Source organism: Chenopodium album, chromosome 22 (genome assembly GCF_948465745.1).
Source record: "Chenopodium album chromosome 22, dcCheAlbu1.1, whole genome shotgun sequence".
Lineage (NCBI taxonomy): Eukaryota > Viridiplantae > Streptophyta > Magnoliopsida > Caryophyllales > Amaranthaceae > Chenopodium > Chenopodium album.
This window is the reverse complement of record NC_137855.1, coordinates 6323129-6345040: the sequence shown is the minus strand read 5'-3', so window position 1 is coordinate 6345040 and position 21912 is coordinate 6323129. Positions and strand designations below refer to the sequence as shown.

General features: G+C 36.1%; 3 protein-coding genes across 3 annotated transcripts; 2 read left to right on the top strand and 1 right to left on the bottom strand.

Moving 5' to 3' along the window:
* The first annotated feature begins 2139 nt into the window (after positions 1–2139).
* Positions 2140–4657, top strand: LOC145605420 (uncharacterized). Its single transcript, XM_081661467.1, has one exon. The coding sequence runs from the start codon at positions 3060–3062 to the stop codon at positions 4497–4499; it is 1440 nt and encodes a 479-aa protein (XP_081517593.1). The 5' UTR covers positions 2140–3059; the 3' UTR covers positions 4500–4657.
* A 1131-nt stretch (positions 4658–5788) lies between these two features.
* Positions 5789–6904, top strand: LOC145603814 (uncharacterized). Its single transcript, XM_081659801.1, has one exon. It carries the CDS (start codon positions 5789–5791, stop codon positions 6902–6904), a length of 1116 nt encoding a protein of 371 aa, XP_081515927.1.
* A 477-nt stretch (positions 6905–7381) lies between these two features.
* Positions 7382–16676, bottom strand: LOC145605092 (transcription initiation factor TFIID subunit 12b-like). Its single transcript, XM_081661109.1, has 10 exons — positions 16400–16676; positions 15487–16134; positions 14852–15055; positions 11244–11870; positions 10487–10561; positions 10042–10120; positions 8931–8995; positions 8565–8600; positions 8235–8467; positions 7382–7888 (listed from the first exon to the last, which is right to left on the bottom strand). Exons 2-9 carry the CDS (start codon positions 16078–16080, stop codon positions 8285–8287), a joined length of 1863 nt encoding a protein of 620 aa, XP_081517235.1. The 5' UTR covers positions 16081–16134; positions 16400–16676; the 3' UTR covers positions 7382–7888; positions 8235–8284.
* Between the last annotated feature and the right edge of the window lie 5236 nt (positions 16677–21912).

The window sequence follows — 21912 nt, the reverse complement described above, 5'->3', positions numbered from 1 at the left end:
AATGGTTCCACCCAACCAATTGGAATCCCGGAAGGTATTAGGGACCATGGTAAACATCTCGGCAATTTTTACTTTCGGGGAAAAAAAGTCAAAAAATTCAAACATAGAAAGCTATTATCCACGCTTTTTGAGGAATTTTTGAGGTTATATGACCCGGTGGAGAAAAGTCTTGAGACTCTAGGGGATAAAATTTAGGGTCATATAATGACGTTAGGAACCATATCTGACCTTTAAATGTTGTCATAAATGTCCGTGGTAGGCTCGAGTTCACGAAATCGGTATAAGTTTCGAACAGGTAAACTGACCGTTTTAAGGCAAATTAAAAGGTTTCACCAACCCAATTGGACTCCCAGAGTGTATTAGGGACCATGGTAAACATCTCGGCAATTTTTACTACCGGGCGAAAAAAGGTCAAAATTGAAGGCTATTATCCACGCTTTTTGAGGAATTTTTGAGGTTGTGGGGCTCGGTGGAGAAAAGTCTTTAGACCCTAGGGGATAAAATTTAGGGTCATATAATGACGTTAGGAACCATATATAACCATTAAATGTTGTCATAAATGTCCGTGGTAGGCTCGAGTTTACAAAATTGGTACAAGTTTCGAACGGGTAAATTGACCGTATTAAGGCAAATTAAAAGGTTTCACCAACCCAATTGGACTCCCGGAGGGTATTAGGGACCATGGTAAGCATCTCGTCAATTTTTACTTTCGAGCAAAAAAAGGTCAAAAAATTCCAAAATTGAAGGCTATTATTATCCACGCTTTTTGTGGAATTTTTGAGGTTATGGGGCTCGGTGGAGAAAAGTCTTTATACCCTAGGGGATAAAATTTATGGTCATAAAATGACGTTTGAAACTATATATGACTATTAAATGTTGTCATAAATGTCCGTGGTAGGCTCGAGTTCACGAAATCGGTACAAGTTTCGAACGGGTAAATTGACCGTTTTTAGGCAAATTGGATGGTCCACCCACCCAATTGGACTCCCGGAGGGTATTAGGGACCATGGTAAACATCTCGGCACCTTTTACTTCCATGCGAAAAAAAGTTAAAAAATTCCAAAATTGAAGGCTATTATCAACGCTTTTTAAGAAATTTTTGAGGTTATGGGCCCGATGGCGAAAATTCCTAAGACCGTAGGGGTTACATCTTAGGGTCTTATAATGACGTTTTGAACCATATATGACCATTATATGTTGTCATAAATGTCCGTGGTAGGATCGAGCTCACGAAATCGGTATAAGTTTTGAACGGGTAAATTGACCGTTTTAAGGCAAATTGAATGGTCCCACCCACCCATTTGGACTCCCGGATGGTATTAGGGACCATGCTAAACATCTCGGCACTTTTTACTTCCTTGCGATAAAAGGTCAAAAAATTCCAATATTGCAGGCTGTTATCCGCGCTTTTTGAGGAATTTTTGAGGTTATGGGGCCCGGTGGAGAAAAGTCTTGAGACCCTAAGGGATACATCTTAGGGTCATATAATGACGTTTGGAACCATATATGACCATTTAATGTTGTCATAAATGTCCGTGGTAGGCTCGAGTTCACGAAATCGGTACAAGTTTCGAACGGGTAAATTGACTGTTTTAAGGCAAATTGGTTGGTTCCACCCACCCAATCGGACTCCTGGAGGGTATTAGGGACCATGGTAAACATCTTGACACTTTTTAGTTCCGGGCGTAAAAAGGTCAAAAAAATTTCATACAAGTTTTCTCAAAAAAAAAAAAAATTAAGGTAAACAAGAACAAAAGAGAATAATATCAAACAAATAAAATTATAAAAAAAAAAAAATATCCCAGCACCCATTTCACTCCTTCAACTCCCTCCGTAGTATCATTCTTGAATCTTTTTCGGTTCAAGAATTAGGCATGAGTAATATCACATTATCACTTCTATCTTCCCATTCATGCCTCATGCATGTAATCTCTAACTGCTCAGAGCAACGCTTTCAAATTACTGCTCATTGAATTGTTCAAACCCCTCTCAGTTGGTTTACTTGCAGTTGGTTCTGGGAGTGAGACGATGATGATGACCAAAGCTTTACTTTCACTTGCTTCTGCTTCTTCGCCATTTTTAGGTAATCTTCTCCATCTTTCCTCTTGCATTCCTTTTCTATTTCATTCCCGATTTTACTCTTATCGTCCCAAACAAACCAAGTATGTTGATGTTGATGTTGATGTTGATTTTGATTTTGATGACCCCAAATTGTTTCTTAAATTTGTTAGACAGCAATCCAAATTAGGGTTTATTGATGTTGAAACCCCCCTTTCTCTTTTTGATCATATGAAATTGATTCGCCCACTTCCTGGTATTATCGATTTCAATCAACTATTATCATCCATTTGTAAGATTAAACCCCACCCCCCTTTCTCCACTGTCATTTCTCTTTACAGGCAGCTACATTTGTTAGGTGTTCGTCCAGATCATTATTCCCTTACCATCCTCGCTAATTGCTACTGTCGTTTGGACTTTGTTGATTTCGGGCTTTCTGTTCTCGCCAACATTATTAAACTTGGTTATCACCCTAATATTGTCACCTTCAATACTCTCATCAACGGCTTCGTTCATACTCATCAGTTGGACAAAGCCGTTCATTTGTTGGATAAAATTCTCAAGCTTGGCTACCAACCCACATTAGTCACCTATGGTTCTATGTTCAAAGGTCTCTGTAGGTTCGGTGATAATGCCGGTGCTCTCAAACTCCTTAGAAATGTTGATTGACATGTATTATCACCGATGCTGACTGAGATGTTGAGGAACAACATAACTCCTAACATTGAGACCTACAACATGTTGATTGACATGTATTGTAAAGATGGCAAGGTTGGTGAAGCCCGGGACATTTTTGAATACATGACTCAGATAGGATTGGTTCCTGATATTATAACATACAGTGCTCTATTACAATTAAGCTTGGTTATCAGCCTGATATTGTCACCTTTACTACTCTCATCAATGGCTTCATTCATTCCAATCAATTCAACAAAGCCGTTCATTTGTTGGATAAAATTCTCAAGCTTGGCTTCCAACCCACATTAGTCACCTATGGTTCTATGTTCAAAGGTCTCTGTAGGTCCGGTGATAATGCCGGTGCTCTCAAACTCCTTACAAATATGGAGTCTTATGGCCATTTTATGCCTGATCTTGTCATTTACAACACCATCCTTGATAGTCTCTGTAAAAACCAGTTCTTACCTCAGGCTCTCTGCCTTTTCAAGGAGATGAAAGTCAAGGGAATTTCCCCTAATGTTGTCACCTTTAATACCTTAATTCGAGGTATGTGCACTTTGGGGCAACAGAAAGAGGCCCAAGAAATGCTGACTGAGATGTTGAGGAACAACATAACTCCTGACATTGAGACCTACAACACGTTGATTGATATGTATTGTAAAGAAGGCAAGGTTGGTGAAGCACGGGACATTTTTATGAACATGACTAACATAGGTTTGGTTCCCGATATCATCACTTACAATACTTTGTTAGACGGATATTGTTTACATGGTGAGATGGGTGAGGCAAAAAAGCTCATGTATTTGATGGTAAAAGATGGTTGCAAACCTGATGTTGTAACTTTCAACATTTTAATCAATGGCTATTGTAAAGGAGGAATGGTCGATGAAGCACGGGCCATATTTGAATCCATGACAAGTCAAGGTCTGGTTCCCGATATTATTACATACAATGCTTTATTGGACGGGTATTGTTTACGTGGGCAGATGGATGAGGCAGAAAAGCTTATGGATTTGATAGTTGAAAATGGTTGCAAACCTGATGTAATTACTTACAACAGCTTAATCAATGGCTACTGCAAGTCTAAAAAGATTGATAGAGCTCTTGGTCTGCTCCAAGAGATGCATTCTAATGGATTAACCCCTAATGTTATCACGTACAACACTCTTATAGATGCCTTGTGCAAAGACAATCAGCTCAAGCTTGCACACCAGTTTTTCAACGAAATGGAAGCTCATGGACTAAAGCCAAATGTAATAACTTGGAACTCATTACTTGATGGCATGTGTAAGAATGCACAAATTGACGAGGCAATTGCAACAATGAAGGATATGGGGAATACTGGAGTGGTCCCTGATATTTGTACTTACAATATCCTAATGGATGGTTTGTGTGAAGCTAATCGCCTTAGAGAAGCAGTGGACATTTTCTCCTTTCTCACAGCTAATGGACTGCATGATGTGTGTGCTTACACCATAACGATAAAAGGGTTTTGTAAAGAAGGGTTGCTAGCAAAAGCCGATGAATTATTGAAGAATATGGAGGACAATGGATGCTTTCCAAATGAACGCACTTTCAATACAATTATTAGAGGATTTATAGATGGTAAGGATGTTAGGAGAGCTTTAGAGCTTATTGGCTTAATGAGAAACAAAGAGTTTGCTGCTGACAATCACACTATATCGTCATTTGTGGGCTTACTCACTGATCCAAATATCGATGATGCAGACAAGAAATTGCTAAAAATATTTTTGGAAAACTGAGCAAGTGATAATCAGGAAAAATGGAAGGAGCAATGACTAAAGCATATATATATGATCAGCTGTGGCAGAGGTGTACACAGATATTGTGAGTGACTTGTGAATCAGTAATTCATATATTTAATGTGTAACTTTTGATTAATTGTAGGAAAAAGCATTAATATCTGTGATTTGGAACATTTGATTTTACTTCTTTTTGAGCTTGCTTTAACTTGTATGGTGCTCATGGAAGCAGATATTGTATTTTGTATCCATTTGCGTGCTTTTATTGTAGTGAAATCGATATGAAGTCTTGAGTGTTACCTGTAAAACTTTAAACAACTAAGCTAGCTGACGTTCACTAAAGTCATCTCTCATGTAGTCATGTTTGTAATAGAATATCAAGTTCTTGAAAACTTATAAGGGCTTTTGAAGCTAGCATGAATGTGTAACTTAGCAAATGACATAGTGTAAACTGCTAAGGGAAACATGACAGCAAGAATTGTGAAATCTTCTGGTCTATCATCTATTGAAAACTACTATCCACAAATGTATTAAATTTAGCTAGTCAGGACTCAGGAATACATTGCTTAAGTCCATAACTCTTTAGTCTAAAATTACAATCATTCTATCCCGACTGCACACACTGCCTACAAATCGTCAAACAATAATCAAAGACAGGCCTCGGTGAAACTTAAACAAGCCAACAGATGCAATATCAGTATTGCAGGGATCTCCTAGTCCGTTTTACCAGAAGCCAGGGATAGAATGTATAAAATTTGAGCTTAGAAGTACTAATTCAGCAACAAAAGCCTTGTATAACAACATTCGCTACAAAGCATCCGGACTCTCTTCTGATTAAATGTAATTTTATCTAGTCCCTGGTATGTATGAAACAGCTGCAAATCAGAACTTCTGTTGGAAAAGGAAAGTTAAACAAAATTATTTAATTAATTTGTTAATGTAATTACCGGCAAAGGTGTACAGATTTATTTAATTAATTAAATTGTTAATGTAATTACCAGCAAAGGTAAACAAAATTGATTAATTTATTTACTATACAAAGTTGGAGTTGACCTCATCTAATGAAGAATAAATCTGGGAATAAATTTTATGTCAACCTATTATTATATTCGCCGGCAAAGACATGGAAATCACTATCTTAGCAATGAAAATATATGCCATGCACGTTCTTGTTTATATATTCATTGCATACATACTCTTATTTGTCTTGCATTTATTCAAATTTCAATCAATCATCCTTTATGAGTTTTATTTTATATACGAAGTACAAAATATAACATACACAAAATATGCATCCTTCTCCTTCTTCTGTCATGGGCACATCCTCTAAAGGCGACAGTGCTCGGTACTCAAACGGCAGCAACTTCAGTGATGATGAGGCCGGTATTTTTATGACTATTGATAATGAGAAGGGAGCTGAGTTCTTTGCTATTGAGCCCCCCAGAGCTGTCCTTACAAGGGATAGCTCGGAAAGGGAGAAACAGATCTCGGTTGACCCTATTTCATTGCAAGGGTCAAACACAATAAGGCAAGCCAGCTTTCGACTGGTTTCTCCTCCTACTAATCAGAATTTGGGCCCTAATGCTCCACCGTCTCCTTCACCACCACCAAAGCTCAAGTTTGTGAGCTCGAGTCTTCCAGGCTCCAACTCTTCTTCCCCAGAAAGTTTATATAAAAAGTATCAAAAGAATCATAGCCAACAGGCTGCTGCTGCTCCTCGAAATAATCTCTCGAGAATGCAGTCTGTGATGGATGATACGCACCTTGCTATGGTGGAGGCTAACACGCGGAAGAGCAAGTCTCTTGGTGAAGGGAGAACAAGCGGTCCTGTAGATGATTTTGATCTCTGGCTTGAGAAATCAAGCCACAACTCGGGAAAAGATCAGAGCAGTAGTAGTAATAATAACAACAATAATAGTAATAAACATGGTGGCTTTTCCAAGCCACCACTTGGACCTGGCAATGTAGATCGCCATAGCAGTACAATGAAAAGGAGCAAAAGTAGAGACCCAAATTTTCCGGAGGAAAAATTTAAATGCGGGAAGTTGTGCCTTTTCCTTCCTAGAGGAAAGGGCAAAACTGTAAGATCCATCTCAACAGCATCAACAATGACACAAGCATCGTGCAAGAGCGAACCAATGGCAATATCGAGGAGAGTCTCATTGGAGAAGTTTGAGTGTGGGTCTTGGGCCTCCTCCTTGGAGAATGAGGAAGGAGAATCTGCAAACCTCTTCTTTGATTTGCCAATGGAGCTGCTAAGGTGTAGCGTGAGCGATATGCAGTCCCCAGTGACAGCTGCCTTCGTGTTTGAGAATGACGATGACAATGACAACAAGGAAGATGACAAAGACAATAACAAAGATGCCCAGATGGCCTTCCATGCCTTCCTAGAAGCACAAAGTTAAGACTTTTGTAGTTTTGTTTTGGTTTATAGTTCTGAGTTTTAGTAGCCAGCATATACTATGCTCTTTTACTTATAAATTTGCAGATGCTTTTGTATATTTCAGAATAGGCATCTGAATTGAGAATATAGTTATGTATTTTGTATGAGATAGCACTTGCTAAACATTTCCTTAAGTTTAAGTCTAAGGTTCAGAGCTTCTGCCTTCATCCTGTTACAAACAGTTGTATAATCTAGGTCTCTGACGCAGGCCTCAAGTTTGAACAGTTCAAATAAAAGCCTAAATTACGTCATCTCATGAAGTAAACCATAAGATGTGCAAATTGCTCTCCATCCTAAATAATTGATCAATACGGGAAAGAAATACAAAGTATCTTTTAAGGAAATGATAAACAAAATGCCACAAAAATCCTTCACAAAGTTGTATTTCACATCTTTGCCACACTAATAAGATAATTTCATGGAAATCTTACTCAAAAGATATCATATAAGGTAATACATAAAAAATAAAATATTAATGTGTGTACTAATTTTATAAAGTGGCCTATTTCTTAATACAATCTCAAATAAAAATGCGGTCTAAAGTCTACTTCAGATCAATTAAGGACAGAGGACATATCAAATTACAATATCAGAATAATCTAACGAGGGCAAAATTTCACAGTATAAAAATTCACCTATAATAACTTTTCTAAAGAATATAAAAAATGCTTCCTATTACAATTCATTCGTGAAATTCGAACTCCACTCTTGAATATAAATAAAATTACAGCATGGTATGACTATGAAAGCACATAATATACAGCTATGTAGTTTGTAGACAAACCTCCTTAGCTCATCATCTTCCACAATAATATACACAGGATAATTGAAACGAACTCCTAGCATGTCTCGAGTTGGTCAGTATCTTATTCGGCGCATCTTAGCGTTTTCCATTTATTCAGAATCGCCTAGCTGTGCAGATCTGTACCCCTCACAGTTTATCAACCTACAGCGCGAGAGGATGTAAATGATACAGGGAGGGAGGTAATTGCTTATTACATTATGCTGATGAAAATAATTAAACGAATAACACACAATCAAACAATTACAACAGCACACTAAGACAAGATAAAGAAATTGGTCACTATACTAGGTTGTACATCAAAACTTGAACCATCATGGCAGGATTCAGGGTTGTCTAGGACATGCATGAGATCATTGAATGAATTCATATCACTTGCCCCAATTGTGGACACAACATCGGCAGCAGACAAAAAAGTAATGAATATTATTTAGATAGTCGTTCAAGAATATAACAAAGATTTTGACTACAATACAGAGGTGAAGCTTACCAAAAATGTTCACTCATTTGTAGCTGAACAGACAAAGCAGGGGCGCTCTATCAGAACCTTGTCATCTGCTGAAGCATTTGAGATGCAGTTGATTGTGCAACAAGTTGATCTGGACTAGGGGAGGCTTTCATAATGTGGTTGGCACCAGACAAGTTACCAAGTCCTTGTTTCACCATTTCTTTAGAATTGTTTGAGTGGAATTCTGATTGTGAAGACTCCACCAGAGCACGTATCTGCCATACAATTTTAGAGCACATAAAAACGTGCCATTTAAATAAGAACACATAAAAAAGAAGACATTTAAATAAATTAAATGTAATAAAAACGTACCATATCAAGGCGCTTTCTGTGCACATCACTTGAGGGCTGCAACCACCAGATGTCAACATGTTAGAACTAATCTAATCTCTCTTCCCCCGTAGATAATGATAATATCATAATATCATGACAATAATAATACTAATAATAATAGCCTCGTAGTTTTTCTCAATATATACGAGTAGCAAAGTTAGGTTTCTGTGAGTTCAAAGAAAGCCAGAGACTTCCTTCCATGTGAACTCTTCTCCCTCTCGCTCAAAACAGTCAAAAGTGATTATTATGTTAGCCTAAAAAGCCATAAAAAAATCATTTTATCACAAAATTTTTAGAAAGTGTACATAACAAACAAAAGTAGACATTTGCACAGCAAGAACTTACACTGTCGGTGTTGCTTTTCCGATCTTCACTAGAGTATCCTGGGATAGTCAGATGCCAATTTTTTTCTGCAAAGGAAAATTTAACATTAAGAAGACATAAGCTCAATTAGATATTCTAATTCTTAATAAATGGAACACTTATCCAATAAACAATTGAAGGTCTGTGGAACAGTCAGGCAGTCAGCATCGTTTCAATTTTCAGTGTGAGATCCTATAAAAAGGCAGTGTGTCATCTCTCAGCCATCACATTTAACAACTCAATACCTCCAATTTAGTTACATGTTGGTGGTTGCAGCAAACAAACAAAATAGGATAGTTGACAATTACTCCTATAGTCTTAAGCCAGAGAAGTTTCAGGGTTTCCAATTTATCCACCTGTTTTAAAACATACCATTAACCCTCATTATCACATAATGATATGCGCGCACATACTTAATTATCCATTCATCAAGGTAAAGCTTCCAGTATTTCCTTGAAACAAAAATTAATACCTTTCAAAAGGATCCTAACAACACATGCTAGAGACCTAGAATCGTGATGCAAGCAATAATTTCAGAACCATAATCTCAAGATCATGCATACTCCCACCAAATCCTCTGGTTAGCCTCCGGAAGGAAAACATAATAAAGAAAAAGGAACCTGGAACTGGCAGATAATAGTTACAGGAAAGGCAAAAGACAAAAAAAAAATAAAAAAATAAAAAATAAAAAATAAAAAAAATAAAAAATAAAATACATTTTCTCAACTATTCTTTTCAATAAGCATGTGAAGTTTGAAATACATAATATACAAGTACCTTGACATCATGCTGCAAACAAATTAAACTGTCATCCCCAATACCATATGATTGATACTATTCCCAATTAAAAAAAAATCAATAAACAGAATGTGATTTGTAATCCCTTTTTTTTCAGCTTAGAAATTAACAGTAGATCCTTCAACTTGCATATTTAGCTCCTTTGTAGAAAACAAAATAATCACTAACATGGAAACTAGAAGCAGATTCAACTTCCTCCAAGAGTACAGCATAACAGAAAATAATAGAGATCAACAAATGCACCAATAAGGCAAACAATGCCCCAGTTAAGCTTGTAAGAGGTAAGAAATGAGACCTAGGTGTAGCAACACATCCTTGGATTCCAGTGTTGAAGATTTTCGATGCTTTGCCAAATTGCATGCAAATGTAGTAACCTGCAAAGCAGAGCAACAATAACCAGTTACACAAAGAACAACAATCAGAATTTCAAGACTTAAGAAAAAAAGATACTGTGGGACAGTGGGAACGACATGAAGGTAAATAAATGACAATATAATAGTGTTGTGCCAGAGTGATAACACTAACAAGAAATTAAAACATTTTCTTTTAAGTAAGCTGGCAGATGTCTTGTAGTCCAAGAGCCATGGTAGAACATGCTATCAAATCTTACCAGGAAACAAAGAAAATACCCTTCCCCAACCATTACATTAACCACAACCAAAACCATGATGGAAAACTAATGAGGTCTACAATATCAAAAGCTTAAGCAATTCATCAGCTAAAAAGATAGCAACACTCACTGAATCAATGAAGTCATCAGCAATATCTAGGAGAAGATCTTCAACTTCAGGATCCAACTTACCATGTGCATCCACCTGAGAACAAATCAATTGCATATAAGAGCCAATGTGAAGAAAGTAGGATAGGACAAAAGAAGGCCATAAGAAAGTGGAATAAAAAGGGTATATGTTTTTATGTTTAAATATAAAATATTTGATTAACTTTGTAGGCTTAAAATTTCTTGAAATAGCACTAGCTGCATAATGTAATTAAGGCAGTCTTGCACCATACCAAACCAATAAATACCCCCAATTACTAACACATGACTATATGAGCATTCAGTTTTGACAAGTTATAAATTAGCAGTAGTTCAATAGCACATGCAATGAATTTCCAAATCTGGGAAGGTCATGAGAAACTATACTGCCCCTGTTTTAAAAGTTTAACTTATATCATTTGCACACAAATTAAAATAACTGGAGGGAGAGTGTATGTGGTGAGTGGGTGTAAGAGAGGTGGATATAGTAAGAAAGAGTGAGTGAAAAGACGCAAATATGGTAGGATAAGAGGGGTAAGGTAGAAAAAGGTTTTACCAAAAAAGAAATAAATTGAAAGTGTTGAGAACTTTCAAAAACGCACGAAAAATGGAAAGTGCTAAAAACTTTCAGAAACAGAGTTGATTTGTAATAAAGACTGCAATTTTCAATTTTCCACAAATCCTCCATATATTAGCTGCAATCAATGTTATGAAATGAAAAAAAATCAACCGGACAGCACCTGGGAAACCAAATCTTGTATCTTTCGTTTCCCAAGAAGTTGATTCATTGCCTCGGTTCCTTGACTTGAACTACCCCCTGGAGTAGTTGTTCCAGATACAGTAGCATCTGGTTGTGATCCAGTTAGGCTTAATGACTTTTGGCCTGCTGGTCCCTGTATCCTTGGAGATAACTGTTGCTGCTGCTGCTGATTCATAGTTGGTGATTGCTGTAGCAGTTGCGGGTGCTGCTGCTGCTGTAATTGCTGTTGTTGCGTTGATGGTTGTTGCTGCACTAATGGTTGCTGTTGTAGCTGCCGCATTTGCTGCAGGGATTGCTGCTGCACCTGAGGGTGCCCCATTGAGGGCTGCTGTTGAACCAGCTGAGATAATTGCTGGGAATTCAAAGACATGGTCTGCTGTAACTGAGAAGATTGATTTATATGCTGTTGTAAGATCTGTCTCTGATTCTGCTGCAGACGCAATGATGGTGATCCAGGGGCAGACATCGCGGGCATTTGCTTCATCCATTGTTGCTGAGACAAAGAGTTCTGCATCATACCTGGCTGTCCATTTTGAGACAAGCCAGACAACTGAGAGTTCATATATGCCAATGATGACGTTCGTGACATGCTCTGACCCTGAATTTTCTGGAAGCGGAAATATAATAAGCGTCAGATTCTTCATCACAAAGGATGGGCATACACACATACTAAAGGCTAAGTAAAACGTATAGGACTCATTAATGATGAACAAAACACAGAGACACGATAGCGCATTAGGATCCATCTATGTGCATTTTAGATTGTTCACTATCATATACAGTAAAATGTAGGAGAGGGAAGAATATGTATATATTTAATGGCATGTTATATAGAAAAGGTGGCACTTAGTGTTTGACTTTTGAACCCATCAAATCTATAGCTAATTTTAAAGTGGTTAGAGGTTGCGGTAGTGTTTTAGGAAATCTAGTGAGCCTAACATAGTTATTGGTAGCATACTACAATATATTACCTTAAGTCCCTAAATACCCTTTTTATATATTTTATCTTTTATTTCAGTATATTATTCAGGTCTTTTATGGAACAACTACTTAGCCACTAGTTATGCTGATCACTGTCTAATTAGATGAAACGCTGGCACCAATTTGCTAGTGACAGTGAGTAGAACTGCTAAGTGCTAACTGCTAGTAAATATTGCTAAACATGCACTGAACATTTGTAGAGATACGTTACTTATCCAGTCATCCTCGTAGCCTACAAAATATAGATACTATCTGCAGCATTTACATCCTACAATCAATCATTTAAGTACAAATTACAAGAAATCAAATAGAAATGACAGAAATTGATCTCTTCACTCAAATGTTATATTCCCATTCAATTGCCAATCCATTAAATTGGATCCTTTTCCACTCATCTCCTTCCACAATAGCACAACATAGTCATTGACCCCTCAAAGTTATTGCTGCCATTAAAATCACTCTTCCTGGCACATTAGACCAACAATTTATTGCCCAGCTTTATCAGGTTTCATCATTTTGTGTCCCAAGTGAACCCAGAAGAAACAAGCACATGATTGCCTGGGAAAGGCATCAGCACAAAGTGACAAAATTATCAACAAGCAAAGACTTCGAGAGGAACCTATTCAGGTAACATGCAATAGCAATCCGGCAAACTTGAGCTATGAAGCATCATTAATAGAAGGGAACTCGTCCATTCAATTTCGCTATGCCGCATAACACTCTATAGCATTGGAAGTGCCTAAATAATAAAGAAGCTGAAACGTCATCCTCACAGACCAGCTAAGATATGGACCCACTTTATAATTAATGACTGGCTGATTTTAATGTAACTAAAGAGATTGTTCACATTTTCTATAATTTCTGAACATTCAGCCAATCAATAAGGTAATAGTTGCTGATAGTTAAACCATCTTTAACAGCTTATAGGATTAAAGATTGAACTAGTCGAGTCCTACCCTACAACACCTGACAGATCATCAATTATATAAAATATAGCATCTATGTCTGGCTTGACCTTAGTTCTTATCCTATAGTTCCAGTAGAGCCCTTATCTAGAGTTCTGGACAAGCTGGGTATAGAGTAAGCAAGACATTAAATTAAAGTAGTCTGGCAAAGATGTCTTCCTGCTTTTTAGAATTAAGAGCGTTTTGACAAACCATTTAAAGCAAAGCAGAAACAAACTTGAGTAACATAAAAAGATGGCTAAACAACCCCCCCCCCCCCCCTTCTCGCGCCAAAAAAAAAAAAAAAGGAAACAAGAATTTAAATGGACCCTTGCTCTCACCTCAATCCATCTGATATTACCTTTTGGTTCCAACACATAGTATATTGCACTTTTTCACTCTTGATTATTAAAAAGTAATATACCATGCACAAAGACACACCAACTGGAATGTAGCATTTATGACATACCCAAACAACCGGCATGTCTTTATACTAAGGAACAATAAATAATACTGCAAACGACATCATTGTAAGAATTATACTTTTGAAAGCATATTTGTAAAAATTATACTTAGAAACCACTTTTACAATTGAACCACTGAAGTGTTGTTTTTGCACACTTAGTTTAGAGTGGCATGAAGTGGAAAATCAAAATGGATTGAATTATTTGAATGTAAAATCGCACAGCCAAAGTCAATAACAACACCAATCCCAGTATAGATCCCATCAGGGCTACCACTAGGGAGGTACAATATAAGTAACCTGCCTCGCCTCAAAGGCAGGAACCGATAGAGTAACTGTTCAAGAACTGAAGCATCTTATATCCAAAGTCTACAAATAGATATCCAAAAAAGTCAAACATGACTAAACAAAAGCCATAACATAATTATGTAATTAAAAAAAAAAAAGTGTGTAAGCATTCTCATTGCTTTGGGTTGTAAACACACACCTTCAATTTTTCGAACGGAAGTCACTAATCAGCCTAACAAATTTTGGAATATATGCAGGTACTGAAGAAAACGTTTGGGTAGGACATCATGAATTTAACTGATCCAAGGAAAAAAAAAAAAAACGTATGGAACCGAGTAATTTGGTAAGGACGACGGATTAAACCTAAATGTTTTGGGTTTCTTTCGCTACCCTAACCCCTCTATGTACAACATACATGAAGACAATGTCACTTAAAACTGCTTTATACAATTCAGTTTTCAACTTGAAACCTGGATTGATAAGAGATGGGAAATCTAGAGAGTTTGGGGACTGAGTGACCTGCTGCAGACATAAACTCTTTTCAGACCATGCCATGTATTTTACTCAAGTAAGCATCCCATAAGTGAGAACACTTTCAGCGGAAACAAAGGACAATCTTCTTCAAACTCTTTCTTCATAAAAACAATCCATAACAATTGTTATATGAGTAAAATGAAAATACTTGTCAAAAGTGCATATTCCTATTTTGTGAAAAGAATCTTTCCTAGGTTCCAATTGTAAAAATCTTTCCTTTTTACAACTGGGAGAGTGAACACCTAACTGATCTAAGCAACACATGCTTTAGCTAAACATGTAATAAAAGCAGAGCAAGTTTCAAATCATTAAACCAAGCCAATGATGGAAAGAACAAAAGCACAAAATAAAGAAAAGGATTAAGGGGTAAACTTATACCTGAGGTGACGAAAGTGAATTCTGTTGTGTTATTTGCTGCCTCAACTGGGCTTGATTGATGCGTTGCCCATACGGGACTGCACCATTTGCTCTTATCTGTGAACCAAAACCCAACAGCTGCAATGCTTGCATATGCGCTGATTGCCCCATTGCATTTGGTAATTGAAATTGCGAGCTTTGGAGGATATTCGCCCTTTGCCTAGGCTACAAAATTTGAAGAAAAAAAAGACAAGGGGTAAAAAAGGATGAAATTTATGCGTTCTTAACCAGCTATTAAGAAAGAACTACCCTCCAGGCCTCCACCATATAAATCAGAGAATAATTTTAAGAAAAAAAATTAAAGGAGCCTCCATGAATTTAAATCATTATTGCACCACAAGAACTACTGATCTCTATTTGATTATTGTGTAATATTCCTATTCCTTCTAGGTCTTAAACTATATTTTCCTTTCCTTCAAAATCAGAGCAATTTTCCAAACTTACCATTTTTTTATTCATAGTGGTTCCACTAAACAATCAATATACTGCTATTATACTATAGCAAATTTAGAAAGAAAAAAAAAAAGAGACAGAAACTATAAACATTATCCAATGCTTAAACAACAATGCATTTATCAACAATGAGAGTATCATACCGAAGAAAGCAAATGCGACTGTATATTATTAAATTGGGCAGCAGCCACAGCAGTTTGGCCAGACAACACAGGCAAAGACCCACTTTGTCCAATCATTGTCGACCGAGACAAATTCCCACTGCCCAATTGTTGTTGCTGCAACTGTTGTTGTTGTTGTTGTTGTTGCTGCAACTGTTGTTGTTGCTGCTGCTGAGATGGTTGCTGTTGTTGCTGTGGCTGTTGCTGTTGTGGTTGCTGAGACTGTTGCGGCTGCTGCTGTTGTTGTTGCGGTTGCTGCTGTTGTTGATGCTGTTGCTGCTGCTGCTGCTGTGTTATCTGTTGTTGCTGCTGCTGAGGTTGTAATTGTTGCTGCCTCAATGGTTGATTCAACATTGACCCACCAAAATTCATCTGTCCATACAGCGCAGCTTGCTGTTGTTGCGCTTGTTGTCTCAACAATTGTTGCTGTTGTTGTTGTTGCTGCTGCTGCGGATTCACTTGTTGCTGCTGCGAATTCACTTGTTGCTGCTGCAATTGCTGCTGCGGATTCACTTGTTGCTGCTGCTGCTGCTGTTGCAATTGCTGATGAACCTGTGATTGCTGAAGTTGACTCATCCTCGACAACGAGGCGGATCGATGCCCTGAGGCAGGGCAGGAGGGGCGGCCGCCCTAGGCCCAGGAAAAAAAAAAATTAATTAATTTCATATTCAATTATCTCGAAAAATACATAATTTTAGGGATTTTTGATTCAATAATCTCGTAATTTTCTTTTCTTTTGGTTATGATGATTCATAATCTAAGAATTTAGAACAAATAGTTGAGATTTACAAACCCTAAACTTAAAGAACTGATAATTAAATTAGATTAGATGAAATATAAACCCTAGATTGTGAAATTGATATGATGATATTAATAACAACAAGAAACAAAATACCTTAGAAGCTGCTTCAATGGGGGATACAAGAATTAGATTCAAGCTTCAATGGAGAACGTTGAGTGCGCTTCAATGAAATAACTCAGAGAGGTAAGAATGGAGGTCTTTTTGAAAGAAAGAAAGAGAATTTGATGTAATGTGTAAATATTTTATAATAAGGAAATTAGAAATAAATAATATGAAAAACAGAAAGCAGGAGAATATCCAATCCGATGAATCGATGATGATTGAAATTAGGTCTATAATTAGGTATTGGCACAGCTAGTGTATCATTCATTACTCAAACCAGTGACACTGCAAATATGCTCCATCATCAATTTTTTGGTTTTTTGTTTTTTAAAAGTATATTATACATATCATATAATGAATCAAAAATTATTTAACCTAATTAAAAAATTATTAATATAAATTACGTGCTATAGTTATTAGGAAAAAGATATAAGAAGCTAAAAATGGAAAGAATTGATAATTAATAAACATTTATTACACTGATTTAGGCCTCGTTCTTTAGAGCTGCTTTGCTGCTTTGCTCTGCTGAAATCTGCTCTGCTCTGCTGAAATCTGCTCTACTCTGCTCTGCTTCAATCTGCTCTGCCCTGCTCTGCTTAAAAATAGCTGCTTCAATCTGCTCTGCTCTGCTGAAATCTGTTTTGCTCTGCTCTGCTCTGCCCAGAAGCTCAAAAGAACAGGGCCTTACTCGTGAATTGTCAATAAATTCTCAACTTAATACTAAAAAAGAAAATATATTAAATGCTTATATGCAGGGCTGCATATAGCATTACCCTATTATTATTATTAATAACGAGCTATAATTGTAATTATTTTACGTGTTAAACGTTGAGTGCGCTCCAATGAAATAACTCAAAGAGGCCTTGGAGCCCTATTAAAAGCCACAATTATGATATGGGTTAGATGACTTTGATATGTTTATTAAATAAATAGGGCGAGTCTTTTTATGATCGTATAATTATGGGGCAGAGCGGCTTTATAATACAGGTTTTAAAAGTAGGAAAAATAAGTACATAAATATAATTCCAATTATTTTCGATTTACTTCTAATAATCTCAATTACGGTCTAATGAATATACTCATCATATATGTCGGAATGGCTTGGGCAACCGCTTTAATGAGAATTCTTTCCCCGGTCTTGACAACAATTTTTCTTTCCACCCCTGCAGCTTTTTCCATACCCTTTAATTTCTTTCAACCCAGCAAAAATCGCTTTTTTCGATCTCCCAATTATAGTCGGTAAGCCAAGGTACTTCTCATGTCGCTCAACTTCCCTAACACCCAAAATGTCGATTATCTCTTGCCTTCTATTCGGACACACTCTCTTGCTAAAAACAACTTCTGTCTTGCATAGATTGACATTCTGACCCGAAGCTCTCTCATATTTGCTGATAATATCAGCTATCACCGAGCATTCTTACACATTTGCTCTAGCAAAGAGAATACTGTCATCGGTGAAAATTAGATGGGATACTCTAGGAGCATTCCTACATATTCTCGCACCATGAATAAGATTACTATTGGCCGCCTTAGAAATTAAGGTCGAAAAAGCATCCGCACACAACAAAATAGGGTCACCTTGACGCAACCCTCTAGACGGAACCACAAAACTCGAAATGCAGCCGTTAATCATAAAAGCGAATGAGACACTATTAAGACAACTTATTATCCAATGAATCCAATTTGAAGAGAAACCCAATCTCGACATCACCTGCTCCAAAAGACCCACTCGACCAGGTCATACGTCTTGCTCATGTCCAATTTCAGTGCAATATTCCCATCTTTCCTTTCACCACCTCTCTTTCATCGCATGAAATACCTTGAATGTTACAATGACATTATCAGTGATAAGTCTTTGTGGGACAAAAGCACTCTGATTTGGAGAGATAATCGTATCCAAAAAAAATTCAATTAATTTGCGAGCACCTTGGATACGATTTTATATACAAGTATAACATTACAGCAGCTAATTGGTTTGAATTCCAAAATCAGAGTAAAATGGACTAGATTTTGTTTGTACGGGCATAAATTGTAAAATGAAGGTTTATAAAATAATTTGTGCTAAAATAATTTTTGGGAAATTTTAGAAAATAACACCACAAAAAAAACACAAATTTTATAACACCACAAAATTTAAAACTTTGATTATAACACCACCAAAAAATCAAAAAATTTGATTTCACCACCACTTTCTAACGCCATCCGAAAAAACGTTAGTGGGCCCCACATAACACACATGTCAGATATATATCGGTTTAAAAAAAAAAAGAAAAACAAAAAAAATGAAAAACTCTAAAATTCAAACCCAGCCACCGTACTAACCACCGGCGTCGATTTCTCCTGCCCACCGCCGATGCTGGTTCGCCCAGTCGACCACCCTCGACCCCCAACCACCTGAACGACGCACCACCCTAACCCTTAAACGCCGTACCCAGTTTAGCCTCCGCCCAACTCCGATCTAATTGATTTCTGGAAACGGGTTAGGGTCAGGTGAGGGTGGTTTTTGGTTGGTGTGGGTTGGGGTTTCGACGACAGTTTTGGGTAAGAGAGAGAATTTCGGCGACGATGATGGTGTGGGAGAGGATTTCGACAACGTGGGTGGTTTTTGGGTTGTGTGGGAGATGATTTCGTCGGTTTTTGGGTTTGTGCGGGTGAGAATTTCGGCGACGTGGGTGGTTTTAGGGGAGGGGGATGGCAAAATACGGCAGCGTGGGTGGTTTCGCCGGTTTTGGTGGAGGCAAATGGGTGTCGGCGACCTGGGCTACGGTGTCAGCGGCTGAGATAAGGTGGCGCGGTGGTAGAGCTACTGGGTTAGGGATTTTCTTTTTTTTTTAAAAAAAATTTTTCCTTTTTTTTAATTCAATTTTTTAAACCTATAGGATATAGACACGTGTCAGATTGTGTCCCCACTAACGGATTCCATCCAAGAATCCGTTAAGTGGTGGTGAAATCAAATTTGTGAGTTTTTTTATGGTGTTATAATAAAAGTTTTTTTTTGTGGTGTTATAATCAAAATTTGTGTTTTTTTGTGGTGTTATTTTCTAAAATTTCCTAATTTTTGACCCAATTAATAATTTGAAACTTTTGAAATTAAATTCCGGAAAATTACAAATAAATATTATAAATAAAATAAATTTCATATTTAAAACATTAATAAATACGGGGATTGCATTAATTATTGGGTGCTTTAGTTAAGGATTAATTAGAAGTTAATTGGGTTAGTCATAATGTAATTATTTTAATTAAGTACTAATTAGTTACTTATTAATGATGATTATTGATTATTAATCATAACTTGTATTTAATTTGTTATAACAAGTCACATACAAGTTGTGTCTTGTTTAAAGAAAATATATATCAAAGTTTATCTTGCTTAAAAACAATTCAAAATTTGTCATGTTTGTAGAAGTTCAAACACAGTTTGGATTATTCATGTAATTTTTTCTATTAACAAATTACATAAAATTATTTATGAACTAACAAATTACATGAATACTTATAATTATAAAAACAATTTTGTTAAACTTTGTTGATTTAATCATTTATTAAGTTGATTGAAATCATAAAGTTTCAATCTTGTGAAATAATAATAATAATAATAATAATAATAATAATAATAATAATAATAATAATAATAATAAGAAATCTGCTCTACTCTGCTGAAATCTGTTCTACTCTGCTCTGCTCTGCCTAGAAGCTCAAAAGAACAGGGTCTTATACCAATATTTCTTACACTTTTGCTTCTATGATTATTTCTAGTATCTTGGGCCCAATATGACTGAAAATCACCCTTATCACGATTGTACTTTAAACATGTTCTTGGTGATTTTATTTTCAGAAATTTGGAACGTATTGTAGTTGAGACACTGTGATTTTTTCACTTTGGAACATCTCACTAATCTGGAAGATATTGGGTGTAACACCCCCGATTTACTAGCTAATAATAAACATGAATTAAAGTAAAAATAAACAACTTTTAAATAAAATTGCGGAAGCATACACCTAAATCAGGGGTATCACCGCCACACTCGACAACCTGTCAAGTGTTAAGGCTTACAAAAACCCATTAATTACAACCCAATATATCTAGGTGAGCTATTTATACAACTTTACAAACTTGTTATAACAAACTAATCGAAACACTTGAGCTCATTTAGCTACGATCACTTGATCAACCTGTTACAACCTTGACTGCTCACCATTAAGGACAAATTCCAAAATAGATCGTCACAGGGCCACCAAAAGAAAAAGACATGGCCGCAAACACAAATAGCACAACAAACAACAAACACAAACGTCAGCAAAAAGCTGAGTAATCACCACAGAATACAAAGAATAATAGATTATTTGACAATACTAGCTCAATTAAACAATGTAGTTCAAAACTACATTACACATTGATACCTCAAGGAAAAAAAAAATAACTCTGTACTCTGAAAATAACCTTTATCAATTCAACTTCAAATAATAATACTATCTTTTACTCAATTAACTCATTTATCCCATAAGTGTGCCGTACTCTTTGTTCAATACCTAGCCTTGGACATGAGTAATTTGAATAACAAACCAACAAGTATAAAAACTTAAATACTATCAATAACCAGAAAACACCTTAATCAAACTAGACCACATACGGGCCAATTCCCACTGATTATCATCCTCTTACCAACATGCCAAGGACTAAGGTTTATAACGCCGAGCCTCAAACCAAGAATAAAATATAATTGAATCTTCTGCAATTGAGAGGGAATTTCTAAGAGCATCTCCAATGGTGTTTTGTAAGGACTTGCTTGCAAATATGGAAAATAATAAAAGTGTTGCTTAACCATTGGAGCATTATTGAAATGCTTGCTCTCTTGAGCAGTACTGCTGAGTTAAGCTACACTGCTTGGAAATATTAAACATTTATAAATTAAATTAAAAATATCTTTTTTTTTATCTTTATTTACAATAATAAATATTAAGATATTATTTTCATCATTATCAACTGACATATAGATAAGTGATATTGACTTTTTTTTTTTTTTTTTTTTGGGTGAGAAGATTTTTTTTTTTTTTTTTTTTAATAGGAGTTTACAAGACAATAGGTTTCACTTAACAAATTCACTCGTAATGTAATGATTGTAATCTGTATCTTTCACTTTTCATAGTTTTTTTTTTTTATTTTTAAATTTTTTTTTTAATTTTTACAATTTTTAAATAAAAATAATATTGATGTGGAAAATCAAGCTACAACTACCATTGGAGTACTTTGTAGCTCTAAAAGTTGACATGGCAAAGCAAGCTACAGGCCTTTATAGCTTGCCATTGGAGATGCTCTAACCATTTGAGTTATATTTCACTCTCGATACATTTTCAAAATGCAGCCATGTTTATGGACAAACAAAAAAAATAAAATGAAATGTGCTAATTATTAGGAAATTTTACAAAAAACTACCTTTTAAATCTTATTTTTTTTGCATTTAACCACTTTTAAAAAAATATTGCAAAAAAGCACCAATTTT